A 15,562-nucleotide genomic window follows, 5' to 3' on the forward strand; every position below is an offset into this window, starting at 1 on the left:
GTCTATACAATCCAAAATGTCTCAATACCAAGAAACCGATCTCGAAAGCTGACCTGAAGAAGGGATTTCATCGCGTGGATCACTGCTCTAGAGCAGAATGCCAAGCATCTATCAGTCTAGGAATACATCAACCCAAACACCTACGACAAAGACAAACCAACTTTGCCAGACAAGACAATAGATATATCATAGGAGGATTTCCATGATCGCGAAGTTCTCAGACTCAAAAACGAGTATTTTGAGACACGCCTCTAGACGATCTTTTCATAAAAGCTGTGTAAGGTGCGAACCGGGCTCATAACTGTTATATGGTGTTTACCTAAGGTTTGGTAAAAACCGTTACAGTAGAAAGAGAAATGGACGACCGGAACTTAGATATATGCTCTAATCTTGCTTAAGTAATCTAGAGATAAATGTGTTCGATGGATCACGTCACCCCGATGTATGTATAGTAGGGCACATCTTCAAAATTACACGCTAATAAGCCCTTGCAAGGATACCTTTAAGCACATGATTTACACGTAAATGTTAAGAATTTGATTAAAACCTTAATAAGGGTATTCCTTTAGGAGGGGTTTACTCTTTTTTTTTTACACCTTTCCTAGTGTAGCCACCGGAATTATATAGGCATGCTACTTAGTAACTACCTCCCTGGGTAGGGCCTGGTAGGCAGACAAGTAAGTACTTTGTACAGGATGACGACTACCTATGGAAATGAATCAAAATAATATTTAAAGGGTATCTTTCATCTTGACTCATTTCATCCATACATGTCATTACATTTAATGTTGTCTGGGTACCTATGTTTAGGTAGATACCCTTATCCCTTATCCCTTACCCCGCACCCCGCACCCCTTTTTTCTTTTGCGGGGGAGAAAACCCCCTTCCCCTCCTTTTCTAACCACTGGTTAAATTTCACCTAATCGATTATCATAACTGCATCTTCTCCACACCCGTAGCCAGCGACCCTCCTTCGCCATTATCAGGTTCCTTGCCGCGTTGCTTCTTCTGCTGCTCGCGATTGTGGAAAGAAAACCTCTTGGACGGATCATCCTTGGATCCTGTTCTCCTCAAGCTACCGCTTTTCCCTCCACCTCGCGCCTCCTGCTGCATTTCGCGGATCTCGTCTTTATCCACGATGCTTCCGGATTCGCTCCAAACCTCCGAGTCGGAAATCTCGACGACCTCGTCTTCGTCGTCGCCGTCGGGTCCTGCGTAGGTGACGATGGCTTTACCGCCTGGAAGTCGGATGTCCCTTGCCTCTAATGTTTCTGCGATGTCGAGGAAGAGGACTTCCATTGGACATATGTAGGCGACCTGTTTGCGTTCGCTCCAAGCCAGAACGTGCCCACAGAGACGACCGTAACGTCTATCTACAACCCACGCGCCCGAGTCGCCTGGAACGCCCAAAGGAAGTTTAGATCGGGGGTACATCTTGGGCGGGTCTTCTGTGGCGGGGATGGGTGCATGTGCACGAAGATTTGCGCATCTGCCACTGATCTGGTATGTATGACTAGGCGATGCTCGGCCGTAAATCTTGACAGAGGTCATGGCCGGCATAATTTGGCCCATCTATTCGGAGGGAAACATGGTCAGCTGATGTCTCGCCAATAATTGCCGGTGTATATCCTCATCCAATGTTACTTACTTGTAGCCCGCTCGTCCGTGCCATGCACTGCACCTCTAGTCCTGGGAGGGACTTTGCTGGAACAACTTCCGTGGGCTGGATGATTCCTACCGAGGATGTAGAACGGGTACCGCCAGACGCAGCACGAGGAATCATATTATCTGGAGGAAGTCTCTCATCCTGGAATTCAATCAAGGCCCAGTCAATCTCGTGGACGAGACCGTTCTCGGTGCGCCGTCGTATTCCAGACGAAGCGTAAATTTCACCAAGCCTGTATGTATCGGTATGATCCTGTGGAGTGTATTAGTCTCTCTTCATTGGGAATCAGTGTTGGGTGGTGAAATTTGCGAGAACAACTAACCTCATCCATTGTTTCTTCCGAAGGGTAGAATCCTTCGGGCACATCGTCAAGGGCAGGTTGGGTGATTATGTATCCTGCGCGCATTCTGTTTAGCCGTAGGTCCATGGAATGAGGAGTATTGAAAGAAAATGGTGCCCATGGCTTGGATATTCCACTACACATGGAATACCGAGAAAGTACTGCTCCTACGTTTTGCTTCCATCTGAAACTGGGGTCCGTAGCTGAAGGGGAACCTTACGTACCGTCTCCACAGCCGGGTTCTACACCTGGTATATCTCCTGGCTCTGTGAATTCTTCATCAGATTCATCGTCCTCATCGTCATCGCTAGTGATATCCGTAAGCGATTGTTCTCCGTCCGAGTCGGAGAATTCCCCAGCGTATTCATCACTGTCCTCGTTTGACGACTCTGTTTCGTTCAGAAGCGCCATGTGTCCGGCCGCCGCACTACTTCGAGTAGGTGCACTAGCTCTCCTGGTCTCGTCTCCTTGGTCCGTAGGCGCCGATTGTACAGCTGGCTCTGGATCATCTAACATGTGATGGACTGTCATTCCGTAAGGCTTATCATCCACAATAATGAGACCCCCGAGGCTGACAGGTGGGAGGTGCTTGATGCCTATCCACGCGCCAAGACTTGCGCCATTATGCGGTTTCTCCTGGAAATCGGGATTCGCGGCTTTGCAGTCGTCCGTTTCGTCTTCACTATCATTACTGCACTCACTAGGAGCAGTAGGCTCTTGACTCTTGTCTACGCCCTTCGTCGGTCCTTTGCGGGACCGCACCATAGAACCGCGACATACTTGCAAGCCAAATCCGGTTGCGCCATCGAAGAATGCGCCGAGTCTCTTCCTCAGTATAGCTCGTACCATGCTTACTGAGGTGCATATCACCAAAACAGTCGGCTTAGTCTTCTGAGGCGATTCGCCAACCGATTCCAGAGATATCTCGACAGATTCGGGGTGCTTTCTGTAGAAGTGACGCAAAGCTAGGTTAATTTGAGGCATGAGAGTCTCGTGCCATTGGTCCACGCTCTCAGTGGAAAGTGGCACTTGAGGATATAGACGTAGCTTCTTCCGTGATTCGTTCGGGCGTTGTGATGGGGCTGCCTGTGGTTTCTCGGCTACTGAATTGTTAGCAATTTGAATATTCCGAGAGATATAAAAAGTCGTTCTTTACATTGTGCGGATTGTTTAGTATCTGCGCCCTGTGGTTCGGAGGCTGAAGAAGCTTTCGAACCAGATGCACGAGCCTCGCGCCTTACAGATGGGCCTACTAGGGATGCAGACGGAATATCTCGAGTTACTTCCTGTATTGGCGAGAAGATATCGTGGTCGTCGCCCAATCTGTCATCTAAACTGCCTATTCCGTCTAAGATGCAGCAAGCTTCGAGGTAGCGGCTAACCCTGATCTGTACTCGGCTCAAGATCTCGTCCGTCGAGCCGGGGTTCGCAAGCTCGTGATCAACCGCATTCCAACATGCCTGAACTGACTTCATGTACGGCGTACCGCAACGTATTGCCAACTGTTGTAGAACAGATTCTGAAATGCTGGGGGACGCCAAGTTCGGAACAAGATTCTCGAGCTGAGTCCACAGGCCAATAGAAACCAACATCATCGCTAACGAATACAAGTCAAGAGTCCTCTTGTCATTGTTTGAAGCGAAAGGTGACTGACTGGTCGTTCGGGGGTCAAGTGGGTGACGGTGAAGCAAAAAGGTCTGCGATGACTCGCCAGGGGTAGGCTCTTGGGGGAAGAGGTCAAAGGATGATACAAGTGGCCTTCGAACGTCTATTTCGCCCGTGTGAAGATCTATTTGGTTCCCGGTAGAGTTGCAAAAGGATATTGCAGACGTGTTTAGATTGCCGTGAGTGATACCTCGGGCGTGCATGTCGAATACCGTATTGACCAAATTATGAGCAAGGCGGAACTTGACTTCTAAAGTGGGTTCGAAGTCCGGCCGATTAAGAAGCTCATTCAACGTGCTCAAGTTGTCGAGAGGATTCTGGGTCAAGCCCTCAAAGGTTACTGGATTGAAACCGGCTGGAAACTGATAGATCAAAGCCAGCCTCGAATTCTCCATATCTTCATGATACCCAAGTAAAAGGGGTAACCCAATCCACGAGCCAGGAGACCTTTGCGAATCTGTTTGGATACCAGCACTCAGCTTCTCGAACTGGGTCATATCTGGCATAATACCAGTTGCAGAATAGATTGGGTCAAACGGCGCATATTCTACGAGTAGAGGAGTCGTTGACTGCGGTCCTTGATGTTGAGTTAGGTCGCTAGAGGCATTTCTGCCCATGAAGAAAATCTCTTGGGGTCGGTCCGAAGCTGCCCTGGTCTCCGATGTGGCCGAAGTTTGCAAAGACCTCAAGCTTGTGAGGGTTTGAAGGTTGATCTGCTCAGGCGCTCGAATTCTGGTGGAACTATAGACTCGCAGGTCTTCGGTTGATGCAGTAGCCTTGGATGACTTGGCCAGGCCGGATCTCGAGGTTACTGACGCAGACCGCGTTCGAGACAGTTCGCAGAGTGTGTCGATAGATGTAGTCAAGTCCTTTAGTAGGTCTTCAAACCTTCCCTTATCCCAAACGACTAAAGAAATCTTTTGGTCACCGGAGGCCTTTTCCGATGACTTCCCACTCCTAACAGTTTGTCTCGAAGCAAGCCATAAAGGCTCGGCCTCGGCGAGGATATCTTTGATAGTAGCCATGATACTTCCTACCAGATCGCTCAGGCCTGCCTTGGATAGGGATTCGTCAATTTCGGCAGCTTGATTTGGGTCAGACCATTCCAAACCCCAGCTGACCAAGCGATCTTTTTGTATCCGTAATTTGCGGTGTAGCGCTTTAATATCGGGGTCATCTTGACTGTGGGCTGAATCCTTGACGAAATCTGAAGATTTCTTGGTATCATTGTACAGCCTACTGAGTCGACGCTGGAAGGGCAGTTGAAAACCGCCAAGAGGAAGAAAGGACTCCATGATGGGCGATAGCTACGGCCTCCAGATGGGTTTGCACGAGATCGAAACCCTCCAGGCGCCAGTAGTGCCTAATATAGTAAATATATATAATTAATAGGAGCAAAGATGGTAAGTATATTTATTCTGTTAGCAAGATGAGAAGAGCAACATGAGGCTTGGGGGGTTCAAATCTTGCGCCACTCGTGTACGAATAAAACAAAAGGGTATATTTCCTAACACCGAGTTGTAAGGGATGAAGGAGGCTGAGAGGGTTGAAAAGCTTATGCGTAGATATTGTAGATGTTGTAGATGTTGTAGATACTTGATAAATGATAAATCAGCCTCGGCCGAAGTGGTAAGAGGGCTCGCCTGACCGCTTAGAATCCGAGTATATTATGCCTAGATGGAGTTCATCTAGGCCAGCAAAGCGAGACAGCTCGCATGATACAGCTTCCAACGATCTAGTGGTGTAGCAGGCAAGATACTGTGAGTTATTCGGCTGCCTTGAGCTTGAGGACGGACAAGTTGAACCAACAACAGTAAGAGTACTTGGGTACTTGTGTTAGTATGTAAGAATAATTTCGGTGCCTAGCAAAAGGGCACGACAGTTCGGACCCACGACGGACATGAAGCCGCTAGTCTTGATCTAAAGCAAAGACCAGCACGAAGTAGTTTCCCAGGTGGTTCAAAGTACAGCAAAAGTCCCTTCCTTATTTGCTGCAACTGGACAGTTTAACGTTCGGGAGATCCATCCAATAGACGAGAATCCGAAGTTTAAAAAATGCTGCTGCCTGGTCATCTTGGTTCCGGGAATTTTAAGCTAAATAGTTTAACGTACTAACTGCATTGGTAGTAGTTAGTACTCAATAAAGCAATTTGAGGTCAGAGACAATTTTTGATTGGTCAACACACGTGACCTATCCACCAGATTCAAAGGGTCATGTCAGCTGGCTAACAGCTGCTGCCTTCTCTCTTTTCTTCTGCTGATACTCATTCATTGTTACTTTACATGTTATGTATTGTACATGTCCGTCAATTGTGATCTATCCTACTACTACTACTAGTAGTACTTCGATGTGACAGGTAACATCATTGAATGTAACATCTCTTTTTCCTTTCTTTCATTTTTGTGCTTACTGAAAGACATTTTGTTCCTCGTTGTCCAACCACAACAAATCCCATCATATATCTCTTTGACCAACTTTGAATAAATCAAACAAATCGAACAATCCCCTATGTCATGTCTCTCTTTTCACCGTACCGTCCCAAGTTGGTATTTGAGGGGGTCCAGATCTGCCACAGAACGAGCTAGGTCCGGATTGACCGTCGCTAATCTCTACTCAACCACGATCAGTGTCCCCTGGCTTGCATTTCCCCCCCCTTTCCTGGCACTGAGGCACTGAAGGCCTAGGTAGACGAATTATCAGATCTGCTTACTATCATCTAGGTTAGCCCACTTAGTCTTCTCCATTCTGCTAAGTTAGTCAGATAGGTATTCGGACAGAAGCTTCTCTGGTAGGTAGGTCTGATCGTCTCTAGGTAATTTTCACTTGTTTTCACTTGATCAATATCTCCCTGGTACCTTTTTCTTTTCTTTCACGAATATCTAGGATAAAATCTACGCCTACTATGGCTTTGGAAGTGGTAGTTGACGGCATTGTCCTTACAATCCGCCCGGACTACGGGCGGCACTGCTGGAAATTCAACATTGTGTATTCATGCGGCCACCCCGTCACCGAGCAGACCTGTAGTCATGTCCGCAACAAGGTCATCCTTGTCAAGGAGAACAACCATAGAGGACCGTGCTGGATTCGGAACTGTATCGTAGCAACGCAAACCCACACACTGCCAGAAAAATGTCATAGGTGTGATATGTGGGACGTCAACAACGTCGAAGGCAGGCATTCATGATTCTTTTTTTTTACTCCACTACTAGGTAGCGAGCAATGCAGCTTTCGTCCCATATCGGCACCGAGTAGGTATCCAGGTAGGCAGATATATTCTTCCAGAGACGATCGTAAGCTCGGAGCTTTGTTTTCAGGCTTATCGACATTCATGTCTACCTACCTATATTTCATTACCCAGACAGTACACAGGCAGGCATCTTATTGGTTCTATCAGGATAGACCCAAGGGTACGTGCTCCTTTTGAGCACCAAAACGCGAGGCGGCGATATTACATTCATTGCCATATCAGTCAATGAAACCATATTGAGGCTGGCTTCAATAAGTCTTATCATTCAATATCAACATGCATACACGCAAAGCACATCACCATCAGGAACTTCTTACTAGCTAGCACCAGAGGCAGCAGCAATGCAATCAAGCAACCTTACTAGCATGATTTTCAATATTTGGTTTCGGACTTGGAGGACATTAGGGTCAGTTCCGATGGCGCCATTACCGTTGGGGTGTGACTGAGGTGCAAAATGCTTCTGCCTAATTGGCATGCATAGGAGGCTGCTGACGCTCATGTGCCAGCGAAGCTATAATCAATAATTTGCCCTTTTGAATATACACTTTGGATGTTTTTTTTTTTTTTTTTAATTCTTGGTTTGGGTGTGAAGTATATCAATAATAGGTACGGTGTGATATAAAGCAGGTAAACCAGGTATCTCATAGGTAGTCGCTGCATGCTTAGATGGTCAAAGAATTGGATATCAAAATATACCTCTCATTTTCCAAGTTCCAATTATTATATTACATGGCTTATATTAACGGTAGCTCTCGTTGTTATGCCAATGTCCTGGAAGATAGGTACCTACCTAACCTAGGTAATTATTACAAGCACGCCATCCATGTGATTTATACTTGAATATCTAGGTATCTGCCCAGGTGGTCACGCACCACAAGGCACCCTACTACGGTAAGCTTATACCTACCTACCTACCTACCTACCTACCTATATGCAGAATCTTTTTTGGTTTTGCCATTTCCTTTTCTTTTCTGCACACATGCACGATTCTTCCCTCTCGATTACTACGTGTAGAATCCCACACGCACCTCGTGGTTACTAAATGAATCATTGGCTCTCGGGATCTAGTGACGTTTCAGGGGCAGCACACGGCATCGATTGAGTCGATAGTCAAATCGACAGGTCCCCCCCCCTTTCTTTATATACTTCGTACTTTCCCGTAATACGTTGAATGTTCATACATATGTACTAGCAAGGCCTGATTCTTCACTTCAAACTACATATGCGTACCTGTTAAATCATGAGCCAAGAAGCGCATAGAGGATGTGAATAGCACCACATACCTAGGCAAGTGCCCCTGTCCCACATGACAGACCAACACACCTACATAATGTAACAACATAACTCAAAGACTATCGCTGCAGGCACTGGCATCAAGGTCTCTTCTACATATATGTTTGTGCCCTACTTCTAGCTTGCCTACATGGCTCGGGGTTATATGTCACGAGGGGGGGCCTAGAAGTCGCAGAACAGCATCGTTGTTGCGCGGGGATCTCTAACATCTCCCCGAAGACTATAGAAACTGCATAGATAGGTACCTATGTAAGCTGTCTTTGTTCTGTCTAACTGCCCATCTAGGCTCCATTTAGGACCCTTGACATTAGACATCTATCGTATGACTTCGATAATGATGAGAACCTGCAACACTGAGGCTTCTACCACTAGTGTATAGGCATCACTTACCATATGCCCAGTAAATATGTGAATAAATTACATACATGATGCATTGGCAATCCCGAGATTATGTAACTGTCCATAGAAGCAGGCATATGTACCTAGGTGTATATATGTAGGTAAGGTGAAGGTTCCGACGTCGTGCGAGCCCACACCTCGGGATATCCGGCGGGCCATGGATGTCAGGCGCTGGGCTTTAACGGAGACTGTGAGCCAGTCAGGTTGGATTTCCAATCAAATCAAAGATATTTCGAGGCAAATGAACGTGCTTATGCCGGTACGCGCGCGGCGGAGGAGGGGGAATGTCGTATGATATGGGGCTGCCGCCGGATAACTGCAGAGCCTTGCAGGAAGCCCTCGTCGTCGCTGGTATCGGCTGTCATGTTTCACAGATTTTTCCATACTGCTATTGAATGCCAGCCTATCTTATCTAGACAGAGGATATGTGTCTATGGTTATAGTCTGTGAATGCGTAGTTAGGTATGTAGGTAGGTAGGTATGTAAGCATAGATTCATTCCCGGATATGCCATATGTCTCTACCACTATGCAGAGGATGTGCTACCATAGAAGGGAATGTACCGCTTCTCGCGCAACCTTTGGTTGAGGAAACAACTTGTTTCTGTATGGCTCGTATAGACCTATATGTACATGCCATATTCGCGTCTCAAGGGCCGTTGGGTATGTATAAATTGCATCGATGGGTTACGTACTTAAAGACGGAGGCGGGCGGGCAATAATAGGCTCGTTGCCTTCTCGATACACAGACATGTCTCGGGAAATGGAAACGGGTGAACGAAGATGGCCTCGCATGATTCGTGTGTTGATGTGAAAACCGGTTTCGTACTTCACGACAAACGCAGAACCCCCGTGGCACTAGCAAAACAACATGGATAGGTAGTATTCCTGAGATTATAATATTCCGTATCGTAGGTCGATTATGACTACCACGCCGCCACACAGTTTCGGTCACCCACCCGGCACTTGACTAGACAAACGTCCTTGTGAAAAGCGATATGGCAGATCAAACGATCCGTACACAGACCATTGTTTGGCCTGCTTCCACGTTCATCACAACTTGGACCCTAGGAAGTGGCTCCGAGCCGACTGAAACACCCGCTGTAGTCATTCCGGCAGCGACCTCAACCTCGACAGGCGATCAAAACGTTGGTCCCATCTTAAGTGCTCTCGTTGTTTTCGTAGTGATAGTATTGGTCATGTGGTTCTATTGCCGGCGACGTGAGTCAGGTTTCGGATTGTACAGATTCGAGCAGTACTGACTACCCCTATATAGGTCACTCGCGTGGTCATCGTTCGAGGCGTTCAAGTCCACGACGGGGCTCAAAGCACTCAGGCAAAGGCTCTCCGAGCAGCTCGGCTACGTCGGATAGCACATCTCAGAACGATGCCAGCGTTGAATCAGTGGCAAGTGAGATAGGTGAAGAGCACTGGGACCATGCTGAACCGATGCCTGACGGGGCAATACCGCCAATGCCGGGGATGCCACCGCCAGCTGCAGGAAATTGGCCGGTACCACAGCAAGATCCGGGTATGGGGCCGGCGCCGCCGCACCCCCCTGCGATGGGATTTCCTCCTCCTGGCCAGGGCGGACACCCGCCGATGATGGGGCGTGGAGGCCCAGTAATGCTTCGGGGAGGATTACCACCGACGATAGGCCGGGGAGGTCCTCCCCCTGGAGTGATGTAAATGATGACTTGATTGGTCTTGTGATCAGAGAGAGCTCTCGATCTGAGCCGACAGATGAATCCTAATTATAAGCCTTGTTATGATGCTCTCACGAAAGGACCATAGAGTGAAAGATCAAGCTCCTTAAACAAGCCCTTAGAGACACCTTATTACCTTCGAGCTCACCATGCATCAGGATTCAGGGGCTTCTTTGAGAGAGGAATGCTTTAGGTTAGGTCAAAAGCGTAGGGTATTCATGCTGCAATAAGGCTACAATAATAACTTACTACACAACCTCCTCGAAGAGCCTAACACATAAAACAGCAGCAACGGCAGCAATACCTCCCATGATAACCATCCGCATGCCTTCCCAACAGCCACCTTTAATCTTGTCTCGCGTAGCTGTCTCTGTTCTCGTATTTCCGTCTTGCGAACAACCATCTTCGACGAATCTATAGCGAAGCAGGTAGTCTTTGGCAAACCCAAATATGAAGAGTGACACTATGCAGACGACGAAGCTCCATCGCAGTGCACTATCTATTTGGTCGACGAAGAAATATGGGCACAATGGCAGTAAGCCTCCAACCAGGTACCCGAAAGATATGAACAGCCCAACAACAGCGGCAGGGAATCCATTTTCTCCGTTTATCGATCGATCGCTTATTGATAATAGCCGCTGTGCTGCGATGGGGTGATTGTCAATATGAGCGATGATACTCTGGTAAAGATCTGGCGGAAGCTCTAGCGGACTGAGATACTTTTGGATATAGTCTTGTTCCACAGTCTCTCGTTTCTCCCTCTTTTCGCAGTCGCCGGTTCCTGGTCCTGCGGCTATTTCTCTTTCGCCTTTAACTGCAAGATATCCGCTAATGCCCATGCTGATACATCCTGCACAGATCTCGGCCGTGCCGGCATATATAACTGTTCTGGTTTCTCCCAGTGATGACAATCCTGCCGTTAAAGCGAACGGTACCGTGAGTCCATCAGCAAACCCCAATGTGAAGTGGGCAAGGAATTGAGGGAGACGGGATGAAGTTGGGGATAGGTGGCAATCATTTTGGTGATCATCAAGACCGGATCCTTCACCAGCGCTTTCAGCGTTCTCTGAGTCGTAGACTAGACTAGTTGGACTTGTTGCCAATGGTGAATAGGTGGGTAGATGTTCCTGGCCTTGTTCATCTTGTAGGCCTAGCTGGACGAAGAACGCCCGAAGAAGCTCGATTTGCATGTTGATATGCCTAGGCCCTCGAAGATGTTATGATGGCTAGTTCCAATTCCGTAACCAAGTCTTGTCGGAGCTAAGGATAGAGAAGTGCTTATCAGGTACGGAATGGGCTATTTTAATATACGTATTACTAGTAGTTAGTATGTAGTATCAATTTGATGTACATGATAGCTTCGATACAATTTCCGGGTTATGTGTTGAGATGAGACATACAATGGTAGATCTATGTTGCCAGTGGCTGACTACATCAACTAAGCATACCTACATACATGTATTGGTATGTACCTACCCAGTACCTTTAGAGTACCCTTAGGTAGTGCCTACCTCGATGTCCTATAAAGTTATTCAAGGTTAGGTCATTAGAAACTTTGGAGTTGAAACATCACATCTCGACTTCCGTGTGTACATAGTAGAACTCTTCTCTAAGTTCTCTTGAGTCTTGCCCAGTAAACTAAGAGAGTATGTATCCAATTAGGGAAAGGATGACTACCACATGCATGTTTTTTTACGAGTAGGTTCCTAGTCAAAAGACAGGGGAATGCAACTAAAACCCGAACAAGCATTTTTATTATTATCGTGACGTTGCCATTTACTAGGGTACCTGGTATCCATGGATGTACCTGGGGCAGGCACTGTTGCTGTCCCACCACACTATCATGTCCCACTGTCCCACTATCCCACTGTCCCACCATCCCGTTGTCTTGTCCCGCTTTTCCACGATACCTTCTTCTATCCAACGATCCAAATGCCAATTCTCACTGCCTCGTCTTTAAATTGGTTTCCGTGTATATCTATGGATACCTACTACGTATTGTTTACAATAAACAAATCATCATTGGGAGAACCATTACGAGTAAGGCTGCAAGTTGGTTCATGACTATCAAAAGCCCCCCCCATTTGCGCCATTTGTGTCTACATACATCTAGTTACTGTAAGTAGCTATCGGATACCTACTCGGATCAACAGTTGCTGTTCGCTGATCATCGTCAAGGTCATAACCCTTGCCCCTGTTGACCCCGCCTTAGTTGGCGATGATCATCAAATCAAGCTTTCGGAATCGTCGTCGTCTACAACTAGTACCTAGTACGTATGAGGTAGTAGACGATATAATGAAAGAAACATATGTGCAGCACTCATTCGAACATGATACGGCAATAAGAGGTTAGATGGTTGATCTCTCGCTTTAGAGCGGCATAACCAACACTGTAGGCGATGGACTCATCAATCGGAACGTGGCGACAGCAACGTTGTTATATACAGTATGAAGCATTATATCTTCGCCCATGTCAGCTTACAGGCCTGTACCAAAAGCCTACAGCTGCCTACCTAGGTACCTAGTAGTAGGCTTACTTAGTGTGTTACCCTCCCATCCACCTACAGGGAGAGCCTTATCCATGACCTTCCCAAGTAGTCCAAGTAAATGAAGTAGATGCAACCTTGTGCCATTGAGATTTCTCGGTCTCTAATTCGGATTGGCCGAATTTACCAATGATTCTCGTCGGCTAGCCCATGTGTGCCGATTATAGCGCTTCTGTTGGTTCATTGAACGAGCGTAAACAGGATGGATCATGGGATAAGAAGTGTTGGACTCCTCTACACGCCAAGTACACCACCGGCAGTGGTTAACCTTGGCTTATTCTCACCTCGTAGTGATTCTCCGTTTGTCGTGAGCTTCGTCGGCTCGTCCTAAATCAGATATGCGTTCAATATTTTTACCTATTCTGACCTTCGCAGCCCATGTCGCTGCACAGGCAGAAAATACGTATACCGCAACGGCAACTGACGACGTTGAAAAGGCTAGAGCTACGGCAAAGACTTTGAGTCCTACTAGTCATGTCCAAGGGAAAGCCTTCAACCGGCTAGCTATCATATGGCTTGAAAACACAGACTATGACATGGCAATTGGTGATCGTAAGTCAATTCCTCAACAAGGAATATGAAGACCCCTTATACAATAGGAGACAGTTATTGATTATCCTCAACAGCCAACTTGGCATGGGTAGCCAAGCAAGGCATAACGCTTTCCAACTACCACGCCGTCACGCACCCTTCACAACCCAACTACATGGCGTCTATTGGGGGTGACTACCTAGGCATGCAACACGATGAATTCACCCAGGTAGACAAGAACGTATCGACAGTGATCGACCTACTTGAGGACAAGGGGATTTCGTGGGGGCATTACCAGGAGGACATGCCGTATAGTGGCTTTGAGGGCATGGCGTACGTCAACCAGAAGAATGGCAAGAATGATTATGTCCGGAAGCACAACCCGGCCGTCTCTTATAACGCGAATGCCGGCATCATTGATCGACTTGCTGTCATCAAGAATTTGACTAGTAAGTTAATTTGCTTCACTCATTCTTCCATCTTCCATCTTCCACATTATACGATCTAGCGGCACCCCCTTCCGAATATCAGGGGCCACATTTACGAAAACAAGTACTAACTCGACATAAAATAGCATTTTACAAGGACCTCGAAGCCGAGACGCTCCCGCAGTGGATGTTCATAACGCCGAACATGACCAGCGACGGCCACGACACCTCCGTGACCGTTGCCGGCACGTGGACCCGCACCTTCCTCGAGCCTCTCCTCAAAGACAAGCGCTTCATGCAGAACACCTTGGTCCTAGTCACCTTCGACGAGAACGAGACCTACACGATCCAGAACCGGATCCTCGCCGTCCTCCTCGGTGACGCTGTCCCGGCTAACCTCGTCGGCACCACCGACAACAGCTACTACAGCCACTACAGCGAGATCGCCACCGCCGAGGCCAACTGGGACCTGCACACCCTCGGCCGCTTCGACGTCGGCGCCAACGTCTTCAAGCTCGTCGCCGACAAGACGGGCGATACCGTGCGCCCCTGGTCCGGCGACGTCCCCCTCAAGGACATGTACTTCAACTCTTCCTACGCCGGCCCCCTGAACGACGACAAGGGCGGCAACAAGCGGTACCCCGCCCCCAACGTGGCGCTCGACGGCTGCGGCCTGCACAGTCGCACCGTGCTGCCCGCGATCAAGAAGGCCTGGAAGGGGAGCAAGGCGCCCGTGTATTACACCTCTAGCCTCGAGACCCCTGATGGACAACATCCGCCTAAAGGGTACGCGCCAAGTGATTAGATGGGCAAGCAGATAAGTAAGTAAGTACAGTAAGTAGGACTTGCATTGATGCCTGCAATACTTGAGTATATACAGAACTAGCACTACAGAGATATATAATAGAACTATTACGAATACGCGTCCATTTGTACATACATGCATACCTTCTCAGATGTACACACGAACAACACATACACAACAAAATTACTTCAGCACGTAATTAAAACACACGAGACAATTTGAGTGACGGGAATAGTATATATGTCCAGGATCGATCGAGTCAATTCCAAGTACCCTTAGCTTTTATCTTGTCCGAAGTTACCCGGACCGCCTATCGTAACTTATTCGTGTACCTATCTGTTTTGATTTTTTGCCTGACCTTTCCATTTGCCACCCTTCCTATCCACCCTTCCTCATTATATACCTGGTCTTATAATACATGCCAGCACGATTCGAAACGTCCGAGATCGTGCAGACGGCCCTGTAGCATGAGAAACGACCACCCCACCGGATGAACATCACCAGACGTTGAGGAGCCGAAGCTACGATGCATTGGACAATAATACCTCTTACAATACGATTGAGCAGTAATGCAAGGGCTAACGTATTTTAAATGCTACTTCATAGCAATAAACCTGTACCCGTACTGTCAAGACCTCTATCCTGTCGCAAACATGATTTCAATCACGATAACCACCGCGCGTCATGATGAAAGAGAGGGATGCTTCGTTCTGCGAAACTCCCCGTGCCTCCGCAGTACCTTCAAATCCTTCGACTGTTCCTCCACTGTTGCTGAGATGATAATGTTCCTTGCGGAAAAGGAGGTTCAAGGTGGGTAAAATTATGCATTAGACCACAACCTATTATCCACCAATGTCGGCCGCCATGTCGTAACATTTCGTAAAGCAACGGAAGTCGTGAGTCGTAAAAAAACGGTCGGCTAGTCACTTTTCCCTTC

At 47.6% G+C, this 15,562-nt stretch overlaps 5 protein-coding genes across 5 annotated transcripts; 3 read left to right on the top strand and 2 right to left on the bottom strand.

The window, feature by feature from the left end:
* Positions 1–930: 930 nt before the first annotated feature.
* On the bottom strand, positions 931–4,966 carry GGS25DRAFT_513018 (uncharacterized protein; the record flags this gene model as incomplete). Its single annotated transcript, XM_049262843.1, has 5 exons — positions 931–1,572; positions 1,649–1,918; positions 1,989–2,062; positions 2,231–3,106; positions 3,163–4,966. The coding sequence occupies 5 exons, from the start codon at positions 4,964–4,966 to the stop codon at positions 931–933; spliced, it is 3,666 nt and encodes a 1,221-aa protein (XP_049120259.1).
* A 973-nt stretch (positions 4,967–5,939) lies between these two features.
* Positions 5,940–7,086, top strand: GGS25DRAFT_476656 (uncharacterized protein). Its single transcript, XM_049259794.1, has 2 exons — positions 5,940–6,932; positions 7,067–7,086. The coding sequence occupies exon 1, from the start codon at positions 6,575–6,577 to the stop codon at positions 6,854–6,856; it is 282 nt and encodes a 93-aa protein (XP_049120260.1). The 5' UTR covers positions 5,940–6,574; the 3' UTR covers positions 6,857–6,932; positions 7,067–7,086.
* A 2,521-nt stretch (positions 7,087–9,607) lies between these two features.
* Positions 9,608–10,554, top strand: GGS25DRAFT_529287 (uncharacterized protein; the record flags this gene model as incomplete). The annotated part of the gene is made up of 2 exons (XM_049265268.1): positions 9,608–9,830; positions 9,886–10,554. 2 exons carry the CDS (start codon positions 9,608–9,610, stop codon positions 10,296–10,298), a joined length of 636 nt encoding a protein of 211 aa, XP_049120261.1. The 3' UTR covers positions 10,299–10,554.
* On the bottom strand, positions 10,431–11,897 carry GGS25DRAFT_131852 (DUF125-domain-containing protein). Its single transcript, XM_049256232.1, has one exon. It carries the CDS (start codon positions 11,503–11,505, stop codon positions 10,564–10,566), a length of 942 nt encoding a protein of 313 aa, XP_049120262.1. The 5' UTR covers positions 11,506–11,897; the 3' UTR covers positions 10,431–10,563.
* Positions 11,898–13,199: 1,302 nt separating this feature from the next.
* On the top strand, positions 13,200–14,625 carry GGS25DRAFT_513020 (phosphoesterase-domain-containing protein; the record flags this gene model as incomplete). The annotated part of the gene is made up of 3 exons (XM_049262844.1): positions 13,200–13,413; positions 13,488–13,841; positions 13,967–14,625. 3 exons carry the CDS (start codon positions 13,200–13,202, stop codon positions 14,623–14,625), a joined length of 1,227 nt encoding a protein of 408 aa, XP_049120263.1.
* Between the last annotated feature and the right edge of the window lie 937 nt (positions 14,626–15,562).

The sequence above is a fragment of the Hypoxylon fragiforme genome (assembly GCF_022984875.1).
Source record: "Hypoxylon fragiforme strain CBS 206.31 chromosome Unknown GGS25scaffold_2, whole genome shotgun sequence".
NCBI classification, from domain to species: Eukaryota; Fungi; Ascomycota; class Sordariomycetes; order Xylariales; family Hypoxylaceae; genus Hypoxylon; species Hypoxylon fragiforme.

Excerpts from the sequence above, each read along its gene's own strand:
- GGS25DRAFT_476656 (XM_049259794.1), top strand. The coding sequence starts at position 6,575 with ATGGCTTTGGAAGTGGTAGTTGACGGCATTGTCCTTACAATCCGCCCG.
- GGS25DRAFT_131852 (XM_049256232.1), bottom strand. The coding sequence starts at position 11,505 with ATGCAAATCGAGCTTCTTCGGGCGTTCTTCGTCCAGCTAGGCCTACAA.